At 41.8% G+C, this 19,382-nt stretch overlaps 1 protein-coding gene across 1 annotated transcript; it reads left to right on the top strand.

Annotated features, from left to right (window-relative positions):
* Nucleotides 1-11,061: 11,061 nt before the first annotated feature.
* LOC139659156 (microfibril-associated glycoprotein 4-like) lies at nucleotides 11,062-18,911 on the top strand. Its single transcript, XM_071537376.1, has 5 exons — nucleotides 11,062-11,235; nucleotides 14,650-14,688; nucleotides 15,677-15,773; nucleotides 17,455-17,622; nucleotides 18,658-18,911. Exons 1-5 carry the CDS (start codon nucleotides 11,062-11,064, stop codon nucleotides 18,909-18,911), a joined length of 732 nt encoding a protein of 243 aa, XP_071393477.1.
* Nucleotides 18,912-19,382: the final 471 nt, after the last annotated feature.

Here is a 19,382-nt window from a genome sequence, read left to right as displayed (position 1 = left end):
GTTGCAGTGTGTACTTATGTCATGTTAGGTTACATTATGTTAAATTGTTACATTACGGAACGTTATGTCATGTCATGTTATTCTACCTTATGTTTTGTTACTTATCTCGTTTGGAAACCACGGTCTTCATAAACTCATTAACCAATGAGTTACAGTGTCTACTAATGTTCTGTCGCATTGCGTTGTGTTGTGTTGGGTTATATGCCGCTCGAGTGCATTCCAACTTGTTTATTTCAATTTGTTTGACTAATTCCAGTGTCTGGATTAGAATTTAACACAAAGGCAAGTCTATTATATGACAGACTAATCTGCTTCAATCAACTTCAAAGTTTGAACGTCAAGCATTTGAACTGTTTCTCGGTGCAGAGCCCAGAAGAAACAAGTGCTGGGAACTAAAGTTTAAGAACCTTGTGCTTCATCGCAGAATATCAACAAACCTCATTCAACCAGTAACATAACTACTAATAAACAGTCAACAGATAGAGACGGACAGACAGACAGACAGACAAATAGACAAACAGACTGACAGATCTATTAAGTTACCAAGTTACCTGCATTGTGTGATTTCTGTGAAGTGATGAAAATGTTGATATCAGTCCGGAAGCTCTGATGTGTCTGAGCTGCTGCTGCTTCACATCTATTTATATTCCTGGTTTGTAGAAAAGGTTAATACAACACTGAACAGCTGCTACTTCACACCGATAAAGTTTGCCGAATGGGTGGAAATATCTGTGTGTGTGTGTGTGTGTGTGTGTGTGTGTGTATAATAAATCAAGTGGCATGGACAGTGCATCATACAAATCTCTCAAGGCCACGCAGTCATGTACATTAACTTAAATTTTTAATATCTGCTTGGAAAATAAAAGAGTGCCTGATTCGTGGAAGTTAAATAAAGATGGTTCATTTATACAGGTTATGTGGTAAACAGCTCACAGATCCAATCCCTCTCCAAGTAGGCATTAAGACTGGCTGTCCATGGAGTGCAGTTAACTTTGTGCTAGCAATCAATCAATGGTTAAAGTGGCTATGTAAGTGCGCTCCCCTCAGTGTCATTTCCCCTAACCCCGTTCAGGGGTATAGTGGCTGTAGACAGTCCAAAAAGGCTGCGAGGGACTAAACATGGGAGAAACACTGTGACGCGCATAGTGAAAAGAATTCAGTTCCACTTCAAAGATATGCGTTTGACGATTTATTCTTCCACTTCAAAAAACACGTAAAAATACATCTGGTACCAGTTACCGAATCATAAATTGGCGTGAGTGCGGTCAACAGAAAATATCCACTCCCAGGCTCACCCCTTCTCTCTGTCAATGCCAAAAAAGGTGAACAGGTGAAGGCAATCAAATATCATCACTACCATTACTGCCCAAGCCCCGGTGAACACGCCCAACACCTAAAATGACAGTGCAGTGAACAATACAAGACCACAAAACATAGAAAATACAGGAGACTTACATATGTAACTTCTACATTCCGGCCCCTAATTATTCTAACACAATAATTACACAACTGCTCATTATGTAGACAAACAAGAAAACTTTAAAGATAAGACACAGTCCCTTCTGAGGGTGTGTCCTTTTCTTCTTTAGAAAGTTCTTCTTTTAAGAAAGTTCCCTAGCCCAGTAAAGAGTGATCTTTACCATCACTCAGTCAAGTCAGGAAAAAATGTAGTCAAGGTCCGTGTGACAGTGTCAAAGTCAGAGTCTATGAAGTTCAAAGGTCAGCTGCAGGTTCTCATGGCTCCTCTGCTTCCTGTAGAAGGCAAACCTTGGTGATAGGCCTGTCCAGATAGCTGGTCTTGGTCTGGATTCGCACTTGACATACAAGTCCTCTTCTGTCTGGGATAGTTTGCACAATCTTTCCTGTAAGCCATGAGTTGCGAGGTGCTGAGTCATCAACTATGAGCACAATATCTCCGGGAATGAAGTTGCGCTTGACACTTGACCACTTCTGACGCTCCTGAAGTAGAGGTAAGTATTCTTTGATCCATCGTTTCCAAAACAAGTCGGACATGTACTGAACGTGTTTCCATCTGCGACAAGCATATATGTCCTCCTTCTGAAACTGTCCTGGTGGCAAAAATGGCATGGTCTTAAGCAGCAAAAGATGGGGTTAGTGCTTCGAAGTCATTGGGATCAGTGGATGCTCTGGTAATGGGACGGCTGTTGATGATAGCTTCTGCTTCACAAAGAACTGTGTGAAGACACCTTCAGACTGGAATTCAGGACCTTCCTCACAGACCTAATCAAACTTTCCCATACTCCTCCATGATGTGATCCAGTAGGGGGATTGAAAATCCACTTAATTCCTTTCTGAAGGAGCGTGGCGTTGATTTGAGCAAGATTCCAACTTTCCATTGCCTCCCTCAATTCACGCTCAGCTCCTACAAAGTTGGTTCCATTATCTGAGCGCAATTCAACTTCAAAGGGTCCAAAACTTAACTTCAAAGGGTCCAAAATAATCAACTCCAACACGAGTGAATGGAGGTTCATCTGGAGAAACTCTGTCCTGAGGTAAATCTGCCATCTGCTGGTGCCCTGGAGCTGCATGCAGTTGCCGACAGACAATACACTTGGACAGGATTTTCCTTATAGCCACACTAGCACCAGGGATGCGATATCTTTGACGCAGGCTAGATAACATGTGGTTATGACCATGTCCCACCTCTTGGTGTATGTGCTGAGTGAAGGTCTTTCGCCAATATGGCAGGATGTTTAGATTCTTCAGGCATAGCTGCTCTACTAAGTCATCCTCCAACTCTCAGAACACCATCTTCGAGTACTGGATTGAACTTGTAGATGTGGCTAATCCTTTTCACACTTTCTCCCTTTAGCAGGCTGTTGAATTCATATGGAAACCTCTTCCTTTGACAGAAGCAGATGATCTCCATCTCAGCTTTTCTGAGTTCCTCAATTGAAAGAGAACCACTGACAGCCTGAGCCTTGATACTCTGCATCTCTTTTTTCATCTCTTTTTCCTGTTGGTCCTTATCCAAGCCAGACTGAGCAAGAGTCACACTCAATTGCTTCCTCTTCTGACTAAGACACAGTAGCAGGCTCTTAAACTCAAGGATCCAACCAACCATCTTCTTCAGATGGATCCAAGAGGAGAAGTGATTGATCAAGAGGGTTACTGCATCCATCTCCTCTTCAGCCTGCACAGCATTCACCATCAAACTCATCCTGACCTCAGGGTCATCTGAGGAGATTCTTCCAGAGCCATCAGGGTTTACAGGCCACTCCTCTTCAGGCCCAATGAGAAACTGAGGTCAGTTGTGTGTCATCTTTCAGAAGCGACTCCACTTTGACTCCCCTGGAGGCCAAATCAGCAGGATTGCTGGTGGTATTAACATATCTCCACTGAGACGGATTCGATACGCTGAGTATCTTTGAAACCCTGTTGGCCACGAAGGTTCGAAACCTTTTTTTCTGTGCATTACCAAAATGCCCTTGTAGCAAATCCTTAGCCTTGGCATATCCTCTATCATGGGCCATATGCTGACAGCTTGTAACAAGCTCCCTAGGCTGCCCCCTGGTGTACTGTTCAAGGAAGTATAAGCAGTCTTTAGGGTTGTCAGTCTTGTCTTCAATGCTGTGCTCAAAAGCCCTTATGAATGTGTGATATTGCAAAGGGTCACCGTCGAAAACCTGAATGTCTCTTCTAGGCAAAAATGAAAGAGACTGTTGCTGAACTAACAAGGCTGTTATTTCATTTTGTTTTTCCAAGACTGTAATTATGTGACTCTGACCGCTGCTGCTTGGCACCAGTGCTGCAGGGTGATTGCTTTGGTGCTGAAACTGTGGAGGTGCATGAGTAGTTTGTATTGCACTTTGATGTCTCTTAGCCTCTGAGCGTCTTGACAATGTGGGTTGAGGTTGTAGATCCTGAGTTACATTTCCCACTTGTGCCCAAAAAATGTGGACTGGACTGGCCATTTATTGAGATGCTTGTATCAGGCACAAATGGGTCTGCATCAGCACTGAGTGTGTGAACTTTCCTTTGTCCTCTCTCACAATAAGAGTTCATGCCATTGGATTTCACAGATGCGCTACTTGCAACACGAGACCCTCCAGAGCCTCTTAGCACGTTCACTTTAGCCACTGATGCGGCTATTTCCACTTCCACAAGTTCAAGTTGCTCTTTTTTTTCCTTAGCAGCTCCTCTTGTTCTAATGCATGCTTGTCCTTTAATAGCCTTTGTCGTGCAATGAGAGCGGCCATGTCAACCACAGCTTTAATGCGTGCTGATGATGTTGTTGAGACACTGGACCGAGTTCCAGCAGAGCTCCGCTTGCCAGACCCTCTGCTTCCGGTGTTTGACACACTGTCGCTTGGTTTAATCTCATCTTGTGTGACAGAGGTTTCAACATTTTGTCCAGAGTGTTTTGAAACATGAGACCCATTCTCATCATGGTGTACATCAGATATCTCAATGTGAATTGACCCCCATATGGGAACATCATTTGTAGCAACATGGACAACGGTATTGCTTATTTGTCTCCCAGTTTCAGAAAACCATTGCTTTACATCCTTGATGAATCCTTTGTTGCATTTGAATACATTCGCAAACCATTAATTTTGTTTTTCCTGTTCCTCTTTAGGAAGTAAAGGAATCACAGACTCATGTAACAGGAATCTCTGAGGCTTCCTGCCTTGGAGATAGACCGAGGCAGTGAATGTCTCCTGCCACTGTTTTCATCCTGTGTGTATGCAACAATGTGGTTGCCAATTAGGCACTTATGTAACTGACTGACTCAATATCTGACTGCATTAATAGTGTTTATGTTAAATCTTTCATGTGTGTTTGTATGCGTGCGCAAGTGTGTTCAATTCAGTTCATTTCAATTCAAATATTGATTCTTCAATCGTGAAGCGAAATTCAGATTGTGGAGAAGTCAGCAGCTCCACCCAGCAGAGAAACAAGTTGAAGAACAATACTTCACAACGGCCTCATTCCAATTAATGAACCTGTGTATTAACCTATGGCAAAGTATTATAATACTCTGTTACTACTTAATGAAAATCTCCGCAGTACATAATATAATTCTATTCAAGTCAGTTTTACTTGAAACTTAATAGTTCCATAAGGTAAATTTGGTTTTCTAGTAAAAAAAACAAACAATAAAAACACAACACAGCTATCATGCACTTATTGATGTGCAGCATGGTCAGAATTAGTAGAAGTATTTTACATTTTAGCATTTTGTATTTTGTTCTTCAGTTCCTCTTGGCTTTTATGTGCATTTATCTTTTTCTTGTGGCACTTTTTATTATTATGAAGTAGTTAAAATGACTTTAAATGTTTATTTGTTGTTTAGCAGGGAAGCCAACACTTCCAAGGTCTCAGCAGTGACCGTCGGTTCAGGCTCTAAATGTCCTAATAGTTTTGGCTGCGTTAGTTCACAGCTGTGTGATTCCCATTGATGTCCTTATGGAAAAAAACATCAACCGAAGTTCATCATTTATTATTTCTAAAACCTGTAGGATCCAGTCTGTGAAACTGTTCTTTTAGTCAACCAATGATTGACGTTTCCTACGATCCTTTAAAACGCAATAAAATGTCAAGTTCCAAACATGTCATGTCATGACATGTTTTGTTATGTTGTGTTGTGTTTAGTTATGTCTAGTCATGTTGTTATGTTTTGTTGCTGTTCACTTGTTAATCATCTGTAAATCACTGTCAATCACCCACCCAAAAACAGAAGCTACATTATTCTTTAAAAGCTCATTGAACCTTTGTAAAAAGAACATTTCTGCATAGATGTATAATTCTTGTATTCAAAGTTTGTGTCAATCACTTATTACTCGCTAGTCTTTTACCTATCAATAACAATTTTGTCACAGAATACAGGGGAACCCAAACACAGACACTCAGACTGGAGTTTTAGATTTCAAGCAGTGTATTAGTCAGACAGGTTCAGGGTAAGGGTGAAGTTGGGTCGGGCGTATAGGAGCATATAACTTGTTAATTAGTCTGTTATTTTGAATTAGATTAGATTAGATAAACACAGGGAAATTCAATGCGGTGAGACAATAGAAGAAGAAACAGAAACACAAAAGACAATAGTCATCAGACCAATCACCACTGTCCAATCCAACCCCCCCCCCACCATCACCCACACACACACACACACACACACACACACACACACACACACACACAAACGTTGTTTATGTGTCTCCAATTAACTCATAATCATCTGTTAATCATATGTTCATTAACATGTTAATAACATGTTAATTCCCTTTAATTTTCTGTTGAGTGTCTCTTTAATGTTGTTTTCCCGGTGTCTGTCCCACTTTGTTCCTCTTGTTCCCTTCCTTGGATCAGGAGGCTGAGTAACGAGTTTAGGAATCAGAACCAGTTTAAATGGATTACAGCGGGATAAACAGACCCGACTTAACGAGCTGGAGGTGATGAGAGGCAGCGGAGAGGATTTTACCCACAAACCAACCTGGTGAACCCAACGTCCTTTTCTATCCACTCTTCAGTTTCACCCCCAGCAGCTCCCAGAACCTCTTCCCTGGAGCCAGAAAATAAAAATCTGGTGTCACTCACTAATGAAATCAGTTTTTCATGCCTGACAATCCTGTTATGTTGCAGTGTGCCGGAAGTCCATTAATTCCTATGGGAGACAATTTTGAGGGAGCGACAAATAACATGACTGAACAACAGAGGTGTGATCAAGTCGACTTCGCTCAAGTCTCAAGTCTTCAGGCTCGAGTCTCAAGTCTAAATGTAGATTACCAAGTCAGGTCCAAGTCATTAAAGTCAAGTCTCAAGTCTAAATGTAGAACAGCAAGTCAAGTCAGAACAAATCAAGAGTCCAGTATCAATTTAATATCTTAAAGAAAACTAAATATCTAGGACTTTTCAATGCAATATGGTTTTAATAGGATAAAAACTTGGTAAGAGCATCATGAGTTTGATTTCTATAATCAGTTTCAACTTCAATAAATTCAATCATTCCATACAAATTCAGAAAACAGAATTTAAATTCAGTCGTCTGCTGGAACAAATCTCATCACTTTCAATCTAAGTCATTTACACAAACACAAGATCTCAAGTCAAGACTTTAGAAACCTTTTCAAGTCATCAGAGTACAAGTCAGAGTCAAGTCCCAAGTCACCAGAACCCAAGTCAAGTCAAGTCTCAAGTCTTCTCTTCATGCAGCAAGTCAAGTCTCAAGCACTTAAAACTGTGACTCGAGTCCAAGTCATGTGGCTCAAGTCCCCACCTCTGCTGAACAAGCTTATTTACGTGTTGCTGGAAGTTCAGGTGCGGGTCAAAGACAAGACTGAGATTCTTAGAGTGGGTCTTGATGTTAGTAGCGAGGGATCAACCTCTCTGGTGAAGTGATCAGGACCAATCAGGAGCTCAGTTTAGTCAGGGTTACACTGGAGATCAAGCATTTTAAATTCTGACAGACTGTTACTGTGCTTTAATGATGAATTTAACCTCCCTTATTTAGTCTTTATACCATGGTCTGGGTGAATACTCGATTCTGATTGGCTGCAGGGTGTCCATTAATTCCTGATAATGGACACCTACTAAGTAGTTCCAGTGAAACTGTCTTTTCACCGTTCTAAATTAATGCTCTGGCTACGTAGCATCAGCCTGTATCTAAAATGAGTAACCATAGCAACAGGGACGCAGTCAAAGCCTCCGTTTACAATTTGTATGTTCGTGAAAATCTTGATATTGATTTGGGGACGATGACATGGCTGATAGCTAGCTAGTCTTGTTGTTAAACATACTGTCAAATTATATTTACTGTTTGTTATTGACTTTGAATGTTGCTAGCATAACGTTAGCTTTCTGGCTCCTAGCTGAGCCAAAGGGTTCTATGAGCTGAGCGGACTAGAAATATCTCCTGCTGCCAAGTCCTATCTAAGGTTCGTCCTATTTACTGGAGCAGTGAACAACGTTTCCGTTGCATAAGAACCTTATGGGACGGTAATGATTGTTCCAGGTATTAGTCAAACCCTCAGGTGTTACCAGGGAAACTGAGTTATGGCTTGTGAAAAACTTTAGATTTTGATTACAAAACGCATGAAAATATAAATTAATGGTCTTAATTTTTTTTTCTTTGGCAAGTGACCATGATATAAGCGGGATAATGCCCTTCGAGGAGTCCATAATCAGGAATTAATGGACACCTCGTCGGGCATTATCCCATACATAATGCACTATGCGGGTGTGAATCTGCTCCTGAACGACTTAACTTGTTTCTCTGCTGGGTGGAGCTGCTGACTCCTCCGCAATCCAAATTTCGCTTCACAATTGAAGAATCAATATTTGAATAAATGAACTGAAATGAACACACTTGCGCACGCATACAAACACACATGAAAGATTTAACATAAACACTATTAATGCAGTCAGATATTGAGTCAGTCAGTTACATAAGTGCCTAATTGGCAGCCACATTGTTGCATACACACAGGATGAAAACAGTGGCAGGTCGAAAGATAACAGACAGAATCCACTTCATGGGTATGAAAAGCAACGGCTTCTCCATACTGAGCAGCTACCAATGATAGCAGATACTGAACAATACCTCACTAACTGCTTGGCCCTTCAGACCAGGGGGCTTCAGACCAGCCATCTGAAGCCCCTCACAACTAGTTGTGCACATGCTAAATATGAAAACTAAAAGTTTACACTTGTAGCCCAGCTGTGAAATGATCTGCTCCAGCTGTTGATATTTCAGCATCTTGGTTAGAAAGGCTTCCTCTAGGCTGTAGTCAAAAGTACAGCCGACCTCTAGAACGAACAACATGAACACCTCTCTAAGATCTTCACTGCCAACAACAACATCAGGGGTGTCGTGCCTACATATGTAAAGCCCCCTGTATACATGCAACCGTTCAGGATGTGAGACGTGGTTTCAGCTATCTGTTCGTGACCATGGTGTTTACAGTGAGGAGCATGACTGTCAGGAAGCCAGATGGAAAGATTAAGTTTAGTTGGTAAAACCTGTAATCTATAGTGTAGATGACAATGCTCTCATCTATAGCTACTTTTAAACACTGTGTGGGAGACAGAGTGATCTGCAACAGGGAGACAAGCTAGCTTCCCTTGAAGTTTCAACTCAGTCCAGTGTTGCCGTTGTCCCTGTTGCGCCCTCAAGAGGCGACCTTGGGCATTTGTTAGTGGAAGTTGATGTTCTGTTCCACCGACATTCACAGTCGCTCTCACAGAGATACTGGGGTCAGATACAACCTCCTCCGAGACATTCACTGCCTCGGAGATAGACCCTACCCACTCCAGAGTAACTTTGGCCCAGCCACATAGGTTGTTCAAGTCAGGCCAGTCCGACCACACACCGAAGCCAGGGAGCGACTGTCCAGCTTTCCACTGGGTTTCCTCTTGAAGCCCAGGAAACTAGGATCCGACTCACGTGCCAGGGAGACCTTGTGCCTCTGTAGGTCCAGGAACAGAGAAGCTCTAGCAAGCTCTCTGACACATTGATCATCACTGTTAAGCATATTTAATAGATGGCAGAGCCTCGTAGCAATATATGTCCATTCAAAGTTAGGAACCCCCAGTCCACCCTCCCGTTTACTGTGGAATATGACATTGTGTGTAGTATGCGTATTTAAGTCAGCCCACTGTCGTACAGTTTTATCATTCAAGTCACATAGTGACTTTCGAGGAATATGTACATTGGAAAACAGATGTTGTACTTTGGCCAGTGCTACTTGTCTGATTGCTTCCAATTTCATGATAAGTGGCAGGGGATCAAGTCTGGTGGAATACTCAGATATGATTTCATTGACTTGTTCTTTCCATTCACCTGCTACATTTAATTTATGATCAAGATATATATATGTCTCATACCGTGAGTAAACTCTCAGTGGCTTATTACTAATTGTGAATACAGGTATTGAATCTGACTTAGAACGGTACCAGTGGTTTCCCCTACTCTGCCTTTTATAGAAAACTGCACATTTGGAATCTTTAACCTCTAATCCTGACCACTCCAAAAAGGAGTCAGTTCTGGAGAGCATGTTGTTAATAACAGCCTCTTGACGAGAGGATATCTGAACATCATCGGCATGCCCCTGAACAGGGTTAGGGGAAATGACACTGAGGGGAGCGCACTTACATAGCCACTTTAACCATTGATTGATTGCTAGCACAAAGTTAACTGCACTCCATGGACAGCCAGTCTTAATGCCTACTTGGAGAGGGATTGGATCTGTGAGCTGTTTACCACAAATAAAGTTCCAAATACATCACCGAAGTCCAGAAAAATAGTATAGGACTCGTGCTTAAAGTCATCAGCATGTTCATTCATGCCTTGCCTATTGATGTAAGCCTTTTGCTTGGGAGATAAGATGTTTGCATCCACAAGCCATGGGAGAATTCGGGCAAGAATACATTTCATGAACACCTTATAGATAGTGGGTAAAAGGGATATGTCTCTCCAGGTTGATGGGTTGTCCGGGATATTGTCTTTTTTGGGGATTCTATGAACAAGAGCCCCCTTCCACGAATCAGGCACTCTTTTATTTTCCAAGCAGATATTAAAAATTGAAGTGAATGTACATGACTGCGTGGCCTTGAGAGATTCATATGATGCACCGTCCATGCCACTTGATTTATTATACACACACACACACACACACACACACACAGGTGCAGATATTTCCACCCATTCAGCAAACTTTATCGGTGTGAAGTAGCAGCTGTTCAGTGTTGTATTAACCTTTTCTACAAACCAGGAATATAAATAGATGTGAAGCAGCAGCAGCTCAGACACATCAGAGCTTCCGGACTGATATCAGCATTTTCATCACTTCACTTCAGCAGAAATCACACAATGCAGGTAACTTGGTAACTTAATAGATCTGTCAGTCTATTTGTCTGTCTGTCTGTCTGTCTGTCTCTATCTGTTGACTGTTTATTAGTAGTTATGTTACTGGTTGAATGAGCTTTGTTGATATTCTGCGATGAAGCACAAGGTTCTTAAACTTTAGTTCCCAGCACTTGTTTCTTCTGGGCTCTGCACCGAGAAACAGTTCATGAACATAAAATTACATAAAATGATGTAACATGACATCACATCTCTCCCAGGTGGTTTCAGTCGTGCTCCTCCTCCTGGCTCCGGTTTTGATCCGCTGCCAGCTCGTCCTCCCGGTGGACTGCAGCGACATCTATCACCAGGACACCAGCCGACCCAGCGGAGTGTACTCCATCTATCCCATCGGACCCACGTCTGCTGTCCAGGTACGCTTCATCCACTCTGGGACGAAGGTTGAGACTCATATGATAAAGAGTTTGGTTCCAAGATGAGATCGCCACCATGTGAAAACACTGAGATTCACTCTCACAAAGTGAAGAACAGAACAGAATTAAAACAACTTGGCTTTGGCTTAAAGAGACACTGTTAGGAGTAGTAGTGATAGAGTAGCAAAAGTATTGTCTGTATATATAAATGACATTGCTTGTTCTGTTGGAGACTCATCTATTCACCTTTATGCTGACGATACAGTTCTTTATGCCGCTGGTCCCTCCCCAGACGCAGTACTTACATCACTTCAGGATAGCTTCCTTAGGGTCCAACAGGCCTTCTCCACCCTAAACCTCTTGGTAAACACTACCAATACCAAGGTCATGTGGTTCGGTAGAAAGGGTTCTGTGCCCCTTCCAGCCCGAGATATCACTACCCTCGACGGGACTATCCTAAAGCAGGTCACTGAATATAAATATTTGGGTATCTGGCTAGACAGCACTCTGTCCTTCTCACACCATATCAGCAGGTTACAGTCTAAGGTCAAATCTAAAATTGGTTTCTTGTACAGAATGCGCTCCTCCTTCACTCTCTCTGCTAAATTAACTCTTGTTCAAATGACCATTCTTCCCATGTTAGACTATGGTGACGTTATATATAGGTCGGCATGCAAGGGCGCACTCCAGAAGCTTGATGTTCTCTATCACTCTGCTACAAATGCCCCTTTCAGAACACACCACTGCACTCTATATTCCTCTGTCAACTGGCCATCCTTACACACCTGTCGTAATATTCACTGGTTCATGCTTATCTACAAAACCCTCCTTGGTCTATCCCCCCCCCCCCTACCTGTGTCACTTGTTGCAATATACATCTGGTGCCTACAACACCCGCTCTGCTCACCTCATTCTGTTGAAAGTTCCCAAAACAAATACCGTATTCGGTCCGTCGTCATTCCGGTCTGCCGCAGCCAAAGACTGGAACAATCTGCAAAAAACACTAAAACTGGACAATTTTATCCCCAAGTCAGTTTTCAAGGACTCTATTATGGACATTCTCACTGATACATGCAGCTGTTTCCTGACCCACGAATATTCCCTAACCCTTGCTTTTTTTCTTGCCTCTCTTGCTGCGGCTGGGTTGCTTTGCCTGTTTGTCTTACTGCTTGTGTGTGCTACTCCTGTTCTGCTGTTGTATTGCCTGATGCTCTTTCCTGGTCATATGTTATTCCTGTTCTGCTGTTGTATTGCCTGATGCTGTTGTCTGCTAGCTACTTGCCTGTTGCTTGTGTGCTAGACCGTATGTCATTTATGTAATGCTTGTTGTCACACGTAATGCTTGTTGTGATTGTATGTAAGTAGTGGGTGTGTTGGAAATGTTTGGATGTGTGCTGCTGTCTTTTTAATTTTTGACATTTCTTTTTAGCCCCCACCCCTCTCCCTCAAGAGGCTTTGCCTTTTGCCAGGTCACCATTGTAAATAAGAATTTGTTCTTAATGACTTGCCTGGTTAAATAAAGGTTAAATAAAATAAAATAAAATAAAAATAAGTAGGCCTAGTAGTAGTAGTTGTAGTATCAGCAACAACAGTACTAGTAGCAGTAGTAGTAGTAATACTAGTTGTAGTAGCAGTAGTAGTTTGTGGTAATAGTAGTAGTAGTATGGCAGCAATAATAATAGTATAGTAGTATATACAGGATGTGCATCAGCAGGTCGACAGAAGGCCAAACATGCTGTATGAACAGGAAGTGTCTGGGGTGGCAGTGATGTGTGTTGTAAAGAATACTACTTACTTTATCAAATATATTTTACAAATGTATATAACATGCAGGCTAAAAAAGCTCTACAAGAAGTCACAGGCACTCCAACGCATGTGGGCTTTGTAGCGACACACGTCGGTTTGTCCAGATAGTCATGAAATAAAGGCTTTTTAATTTGTGCCTGTGAATTCTTCTAGAGCTTTCTTAGCCTGCACTGTTTTTATGCCTCTGCACCGGGGACAGCTGTGGCCCGAGGCTTTATGTTTTCAGGTTGTCCGTCCCATTCTGCTGAACACGATATCTCAGGAACGCCTTGTGGGAATTTCTTCAAATTTGGCACAAACGTCCACTTGGACTCAAGGATGAACTGATTAGAATTTGGTGGTCAAAGGTCAAAGGTCAAGGTCACTGTGACCTCACAAAAGACGTCAAGAATTCATACGCTAATTATGACAACATTTCACACAAATGTCTAATAGGACAAAATGATGAAGTGATGACATTTTATATCCAAAAGTTCAAAGGTCAACTTCATTGTGACATCATAATGTTTTGCTTACCACTGTAGCTGAGGAACGATCTTGGGTCATTCTACAAAAACGGTGGAAGTGCTGTCACTTACTTTTGCAGACACCAAAATCCTTTAAGTTGACCTAATAATCACATTAATTATATATGTTCAATAAATAAAGACTGTCCTTGCAATGATAAAACAAAGTTTATTGGAGGAGGCAAACAACCACGAGGCGGTTATTTCTAGTTTCTCATGGATCAGCGCCCCATGTCACATTGGCTCTGTTCACACTGCCAGAATTCGGTAGTGACAACCGAACTGATGAATGAGAGTGAATTCACACCTGTCTGGTCACACTGGAGCAGAGCGGAGTCACATGACCAGACTGAGTCTGTACGGGTAACAGGAGTCACTCCGCTGCTCCCATCTCAAGATGGTTGTAAAGAATGTCTGTAACCATGGTAACGTTTACTTCAGACCAATATGGCGGCTACCGTTGCCTGTCGCCTGTTTACTTGACACCAGTAACACCAGTAACCAGAGGCGTCGGTTTATCCATAACAACCTCCACCGACAGCGGCGTCATGTTCTCTTTTTCCACCACATGGACTTGATACTTTTAACCACAACATTTGACTGCAGAACAGGAGGAACAACCTCAGTGTTGAGGAAACAGACTGGATAGAAAATGTGAGAATGTCTCACAGCACTTAACCTCCGTCTCTTTCAAATTAACGGTGATAAAGTTACGTAACGTAACGAGTGTCACGCCCGACGTCACGTAACAACCAGCTGTCCGGTCCGGTTCTGGTTCACACTACTGGACTAACCGAATCCGCTCTCAAATTCAGTATCAATACCTGAATTTTATTTAATTTTTTTCAAGATAGTGAGTTTGGTTGTAGAATGCGGTTCTCCTTAATAACCGAACTGTGTGAACTTAACAGGATGAAGCTCCAGTGAGGAGTGACAGCTGTATTTAGCTGCAGTGTGGACACAGATTTGGATATATTTTATCATCAAGTCTTTGTTTATTAATCCCATTAATTTATCAATCTATTTGTGTGTGTGTGTGTGTGTGTGTGTGTGTGTGTGTGTGTGTGTGTGTGTGTGTGTGCGTGCGTGTGTGTGTGTGTAGGTGTACTGTGACATGGCTTCAGAAGGAGGCCGGTGGACGGTAAGCATCACTGTTCTTGTCATTTTACTCATCATGACAGAAGAACATGTAGCAGTCTGACAACAGAACCACATTACCCATCATGCCTCAGCAGTCAGAACTACAGCAGTGGAAATACACAGGGAACATTTACTAATGAATGGCAATGGGCATTAACAAACAATTATGAATGGAAAAATAATTTATTTCTAACATTATAAATATTTGTAACTGAGTTATACATTATTAGTAATCACAGTTACATTTTGATATCAGATTCAGAAGTGCAGAATACTGTTGTTAGTACACATTTGTACATCATTACCTAATGTTTGTAAATGTATAATTTAGGGTTGTCACGATACCAATATTTTACCCTGCGATACTATACCAGCCAAAGTATCGCGATACCGGGTAGTATCGCGATACCGTGGAGAAATCTAATTTTTGTACAGTCACAGGTATTAGGGACTTAGTGGGAGCAAAACAAGTTTAACATACATGCATTAAATGGTAACTACAGGTAGGTAAGTTAATGTAGAAAAAAGGCACTTTTTGTTAAATAGAAGCAAGACTAGTAGGTGAACACTACTACTGCTCAAGACCATACATAGATGGGGATATAACAAGGCTCCAGACTAACTTTTTTCACCACCGTCCCGAAAAATAATTTCAACCATCCCGAAGTCAGTGTAACCCATCCAAAATAAATAAAAATACATTTTACAAGATTACATTTGAACACATCATGATAACGTTATAATTTACCTTCGCCCAATACTCATTTTTACTGAATAGAGCTTGAACACATCATAATGTAACTCAATGCAACCTAACGATAACGAGGAGCCAACATTATTTGTTAGACCAGTGTAGTATTGATCAATTCTACAATATGTAATCAATCAAACTGCATCATACCCATATCAGCTGGACCAGATCCCATTTAATAAAAGGAAGATATCGACCTTGTATAACAAACCCATATATCAGTCTAATCCCCCCCCAGGTGATGCAGAGGAGGATGGACGGCACGGTGAACTTCTACAGGCCCTGGGACCACTACAAGGCGGGCTTTGGTAACGCTGATGGAGAGTACTGGCTCGGTGAGACTGAGATCCACCTGACAGCACTGTGCCCATTTTCAGTTTGACACAAAACTCTCCGGATGGTAATGTATCGGCCTCGCTGCTGACTGCGCTAGCTATCCGACCAGATAAACACTCCCAAAAACTCCACGGCAAAGGTGTTCATTTTCATGAAGTTTACTGAGAATCTTGTTAAACTGTAAGCACAATACACACACGGTCTCCGCATTACTAAACAGAACTAAGTGATAGAACAAGCATAGAGCAGGTTACAGAAAGTATCTTGGCAAATAGCATAGAGATACGGAGCTAGCCTAGCCTAGCCACATGGCGATTTGGCTAACGTTACTATAAAATATATGCTTCGACATTCATACAGACACAGAATAACCTGACGGTCATATTAATATACAGTATGGTACCAGATGAACTATACTTACAGACGTTGCTTTAGCAAACAGAAAAATGAAGAACAGCGTCTAAACTGAGGAGCTGACGACTGCTAACGGAGCGTATCACAGACCATGAGTTTACTTCCTGTCACCTGGTTAATTGCGTGTCAGTTGCGCAGCGGGTGTCCAGGTGAAACACTGTTACTTAAAGGTACGTGCTATTACACAGGATAAACAATTTAAACACACTAAACTAGGCTACATTTGTAGTGGCAGAACAGGTAAATTCATGATTTGTAAACCCAAACTCTGTTCTTTCCATTTTTTCAAAATTATTTTCATTTTGTCATCTTCAAAATAAAAGCAATCGTTTAGCTGAGCTACAGTAATGATGCAATAACTAGCTAGTGATTGATATGAGACTTACAAGTGGGGCGTCTCCTCACTGCTGCTCCATGAGTCGTGCTGGTTGTTCATTTCTTCCTCTCCTCCTTTCCACTGCTGAGATCTCGACCAAAACAGATTTTTTTTTACCAGGTTTGCGATTTCACAACATGAACAGTTCCCCTCCATTCATTGTCTATGACAAGCAAATAATCATGTGCACAAGGCATGATGGGATAGGTGTTGTTGTGAACCAGGCCCTCGGTGGGATGTGAAAGGCTCAACAAGTTTAATATTATGCAAATGAGCAACAGTCACAGAGGCAGGCTAAAATACTTTAGCTGCTAACTTTAGCTCTGGTAGGCTAAACAAGTCATGTTAGCTTCCTAGCCTAGCTATCCCATCACATCCAAACAGCTGTAGCCACTTAGCTAGCTCGCTGGCTAGAGTGAAGCACAATTTCAACATTATGTTTTCCAGATGAATACGTGCAGATTATATTGGGAGGAATGAAATGAAGCAAATTCTGAAATACAAAATATGTCTTCCCTAAACAAAGTTAAATTTGCTCCGATGTTTGTCCCCAAAAAACGTAAAACGCAAACTGCGTGTACCGTTAGTTTAAAAACTTAAAGATCTTCATTTCCAAATGGATCCACTTCCAGTTTAAGAAGATCTTTAACGGTAACGAGGATTCAAAATCCATTTCTGGATTTACACAGCAGAGTTTTGGTTTGCAAATCAGGATGTTATTTCAAAACAACGATTAGTTAAGACAGAAATTTATAATCGTAGCAACAGTGTGTGAAGTCACCATGTCGTCCACAACTGACACCATCATTAGCACTCGACTCAGCTGCATTCGGTCTATATCTGTGTGTTTATGTGTGTGTGTGTGTGTGTGTGTGTGTGTGTGTGTGCAGGTCTTGAGAACATCTTCCACCTGACTCTGAGGCGAAGTTACGAGCTGCTGGTTGACATGGAGGACTTCAGTGGAAACAAAGTGTTCGCCCGTTACTCTAAGTTCTCCATCGACCCGGAGTCCTTCGGATACAGACTGCATGTATCTGGCTTCACTGATGGAGGGGCGGGTGAGTGAGTAGCAGGAGCAGAGCAGTAGTAACAGCAGTATTAGTATTAGTGGTAGTAGCAGTAGCAGTAGTAGTTACAGTAGTAGCAGTAGTAGTAGTATTAGTAGTAATAACTAGTAAGAACAAACTCAGATCTAGGACATATGAAACAGCAGTTGGTCAGTAAGTGTTTTAAATCTTTGTTTCTGGGTTAGATTTGGACTTAGGCTGTTGTTGTTGTTAGGCTTTGTTGTGGCTGAGCACTTCCTGGTTTCACTCTCTGAGTTTGGATAGGTGGGTCAGCTGACGCGGGTCACGCCCTCTATCTGTTGCTTTGTTGTGGAAATAGTAGTAGTTCAAGTTTGTTTATTTATATATCCCTTTATCACTGCATGTCTCAAAGGATTTTACAGAGAATGAGCCTAACAAAAGAGAGAAAAATAAAATCTATACATTTCTATCATATTGTCATTTATTACCACGCATGCTACACAGGGTTTGTGTAGCACAACACACAGATCAATAGGGATGTGGTGGTGTTGGCTAACTGGTGTGTGTGTGTGTGTGTGTGTGTGTGTGTGTGAGAGAGAGAGAGAGAGAGAGAGAGAGAGATAGAGAGAGAGAGGAGAATGTGGAGGTAGGAAGAAAATGAGGAGGAAAACAATTTGAATAAGGCTAATAAATGTTAGCATACAAGGAGAAACTTCCAAGAAAACCTTGCTAGGAAAAAAATGGAAGAAAGGTTTGGGCGAGCCGAGTCAGAGAGAGATCCCCGCCGTGATCCTCCAGCTGAGATGATTATAATAATAACTTTATTTATAGAGCACTTTTCAAAACAAGGTTACAAAGTACAAGAAAAACCCTTAAAAAAAAGTACTAATAGCAATACTAGTACTATTAGTAGTAGTAGTAATAGTAGAATTAATAGAAGTAGTAGTACTAGTAGTAGTAGCAGTAGTAGTAGTATTAGTAGCAATAGTAGTTGCAGTAGTAGTATTAGTAGTAATAGTAGCAGTATTGTGATTGTATAACCTGGTTCTCATTGTGTTTCTATAGGAGACTGTCTGAGTGTTGTTAGTGGACAGAAGTTTTCCACGTTGGACAGAGACCAGGACTCCGCGAATGGGCATTGTGCCAGATCTTACCTGGGAGGTTTCTGGTACAACAATTGTCACAAGGCAAACCCCACCGGGGTTTATCGATGGGGGGCTGACAAGACACTCTTTGCTATCGGAGTTGAATGGTCCTCATGGAAAGGCCATGACTACTCCCTGAAGACCATCAGTATGAAGATCCGTCCCCTGCAGTAGTTTTCCGGTGCTGACACACAGCAGAAGACCAGTAGCTGCACTCAGCGAGTTTGAATTGTTCTCTGCTGTGTGGTGACAATAAATCAGAAGCTGAGCATGAAAACTGATCTGATCTGGTGTGTTTCCTCGTCTCCTGTGTTTTTCTGTGAGCTCCTTCATGTATTCTGTCATTATGGAGGATGAACTCATGATGGACGGGCCTGAAATTAATTACAGCTAGAAAATGTGTGTTCTTATAATGCAGTTACAGAACTACATTTCCCACAAAGCCTCTCTTCACCGTAAGGAGCGAACCCAAATCATTGGGCCTTTTTTTCCTGCTGGGTGACAGTGTTCACTAGCCAAAGACTAGAACTATCGCTAGTTATAAAATCTCCATCACTAGCAAGCCAAGTGATGTCTTGGCTGTGACCTGAATGGATCACTATTCCCCTCATGTGTATTTCCCTATATAGTGCTGCTCTATTAGTG

Source organism: Centroberyx affinis, unplaced genomic scaffold (assembly GCF_046629955.1).
Source record: "Centroberyx affinis isolate AG114_WGS23_722 - 3 ecotype Tasmania unplaced genomic scaffold, CSIRO-AGI_Caff_v1 ptg003025l_1, whole genome shotgun sequence".
In the NCBI taxonomy this organism is placed as follows: Eukaryota; Metazoa; Chordata; class Actinopteri; order Beryciformes; family Berycidae; genus Centroberyx; species Centroberyx affinis.
This window is presented reverse-complemented; position numbering and strand designations above follow the sequence as displayed.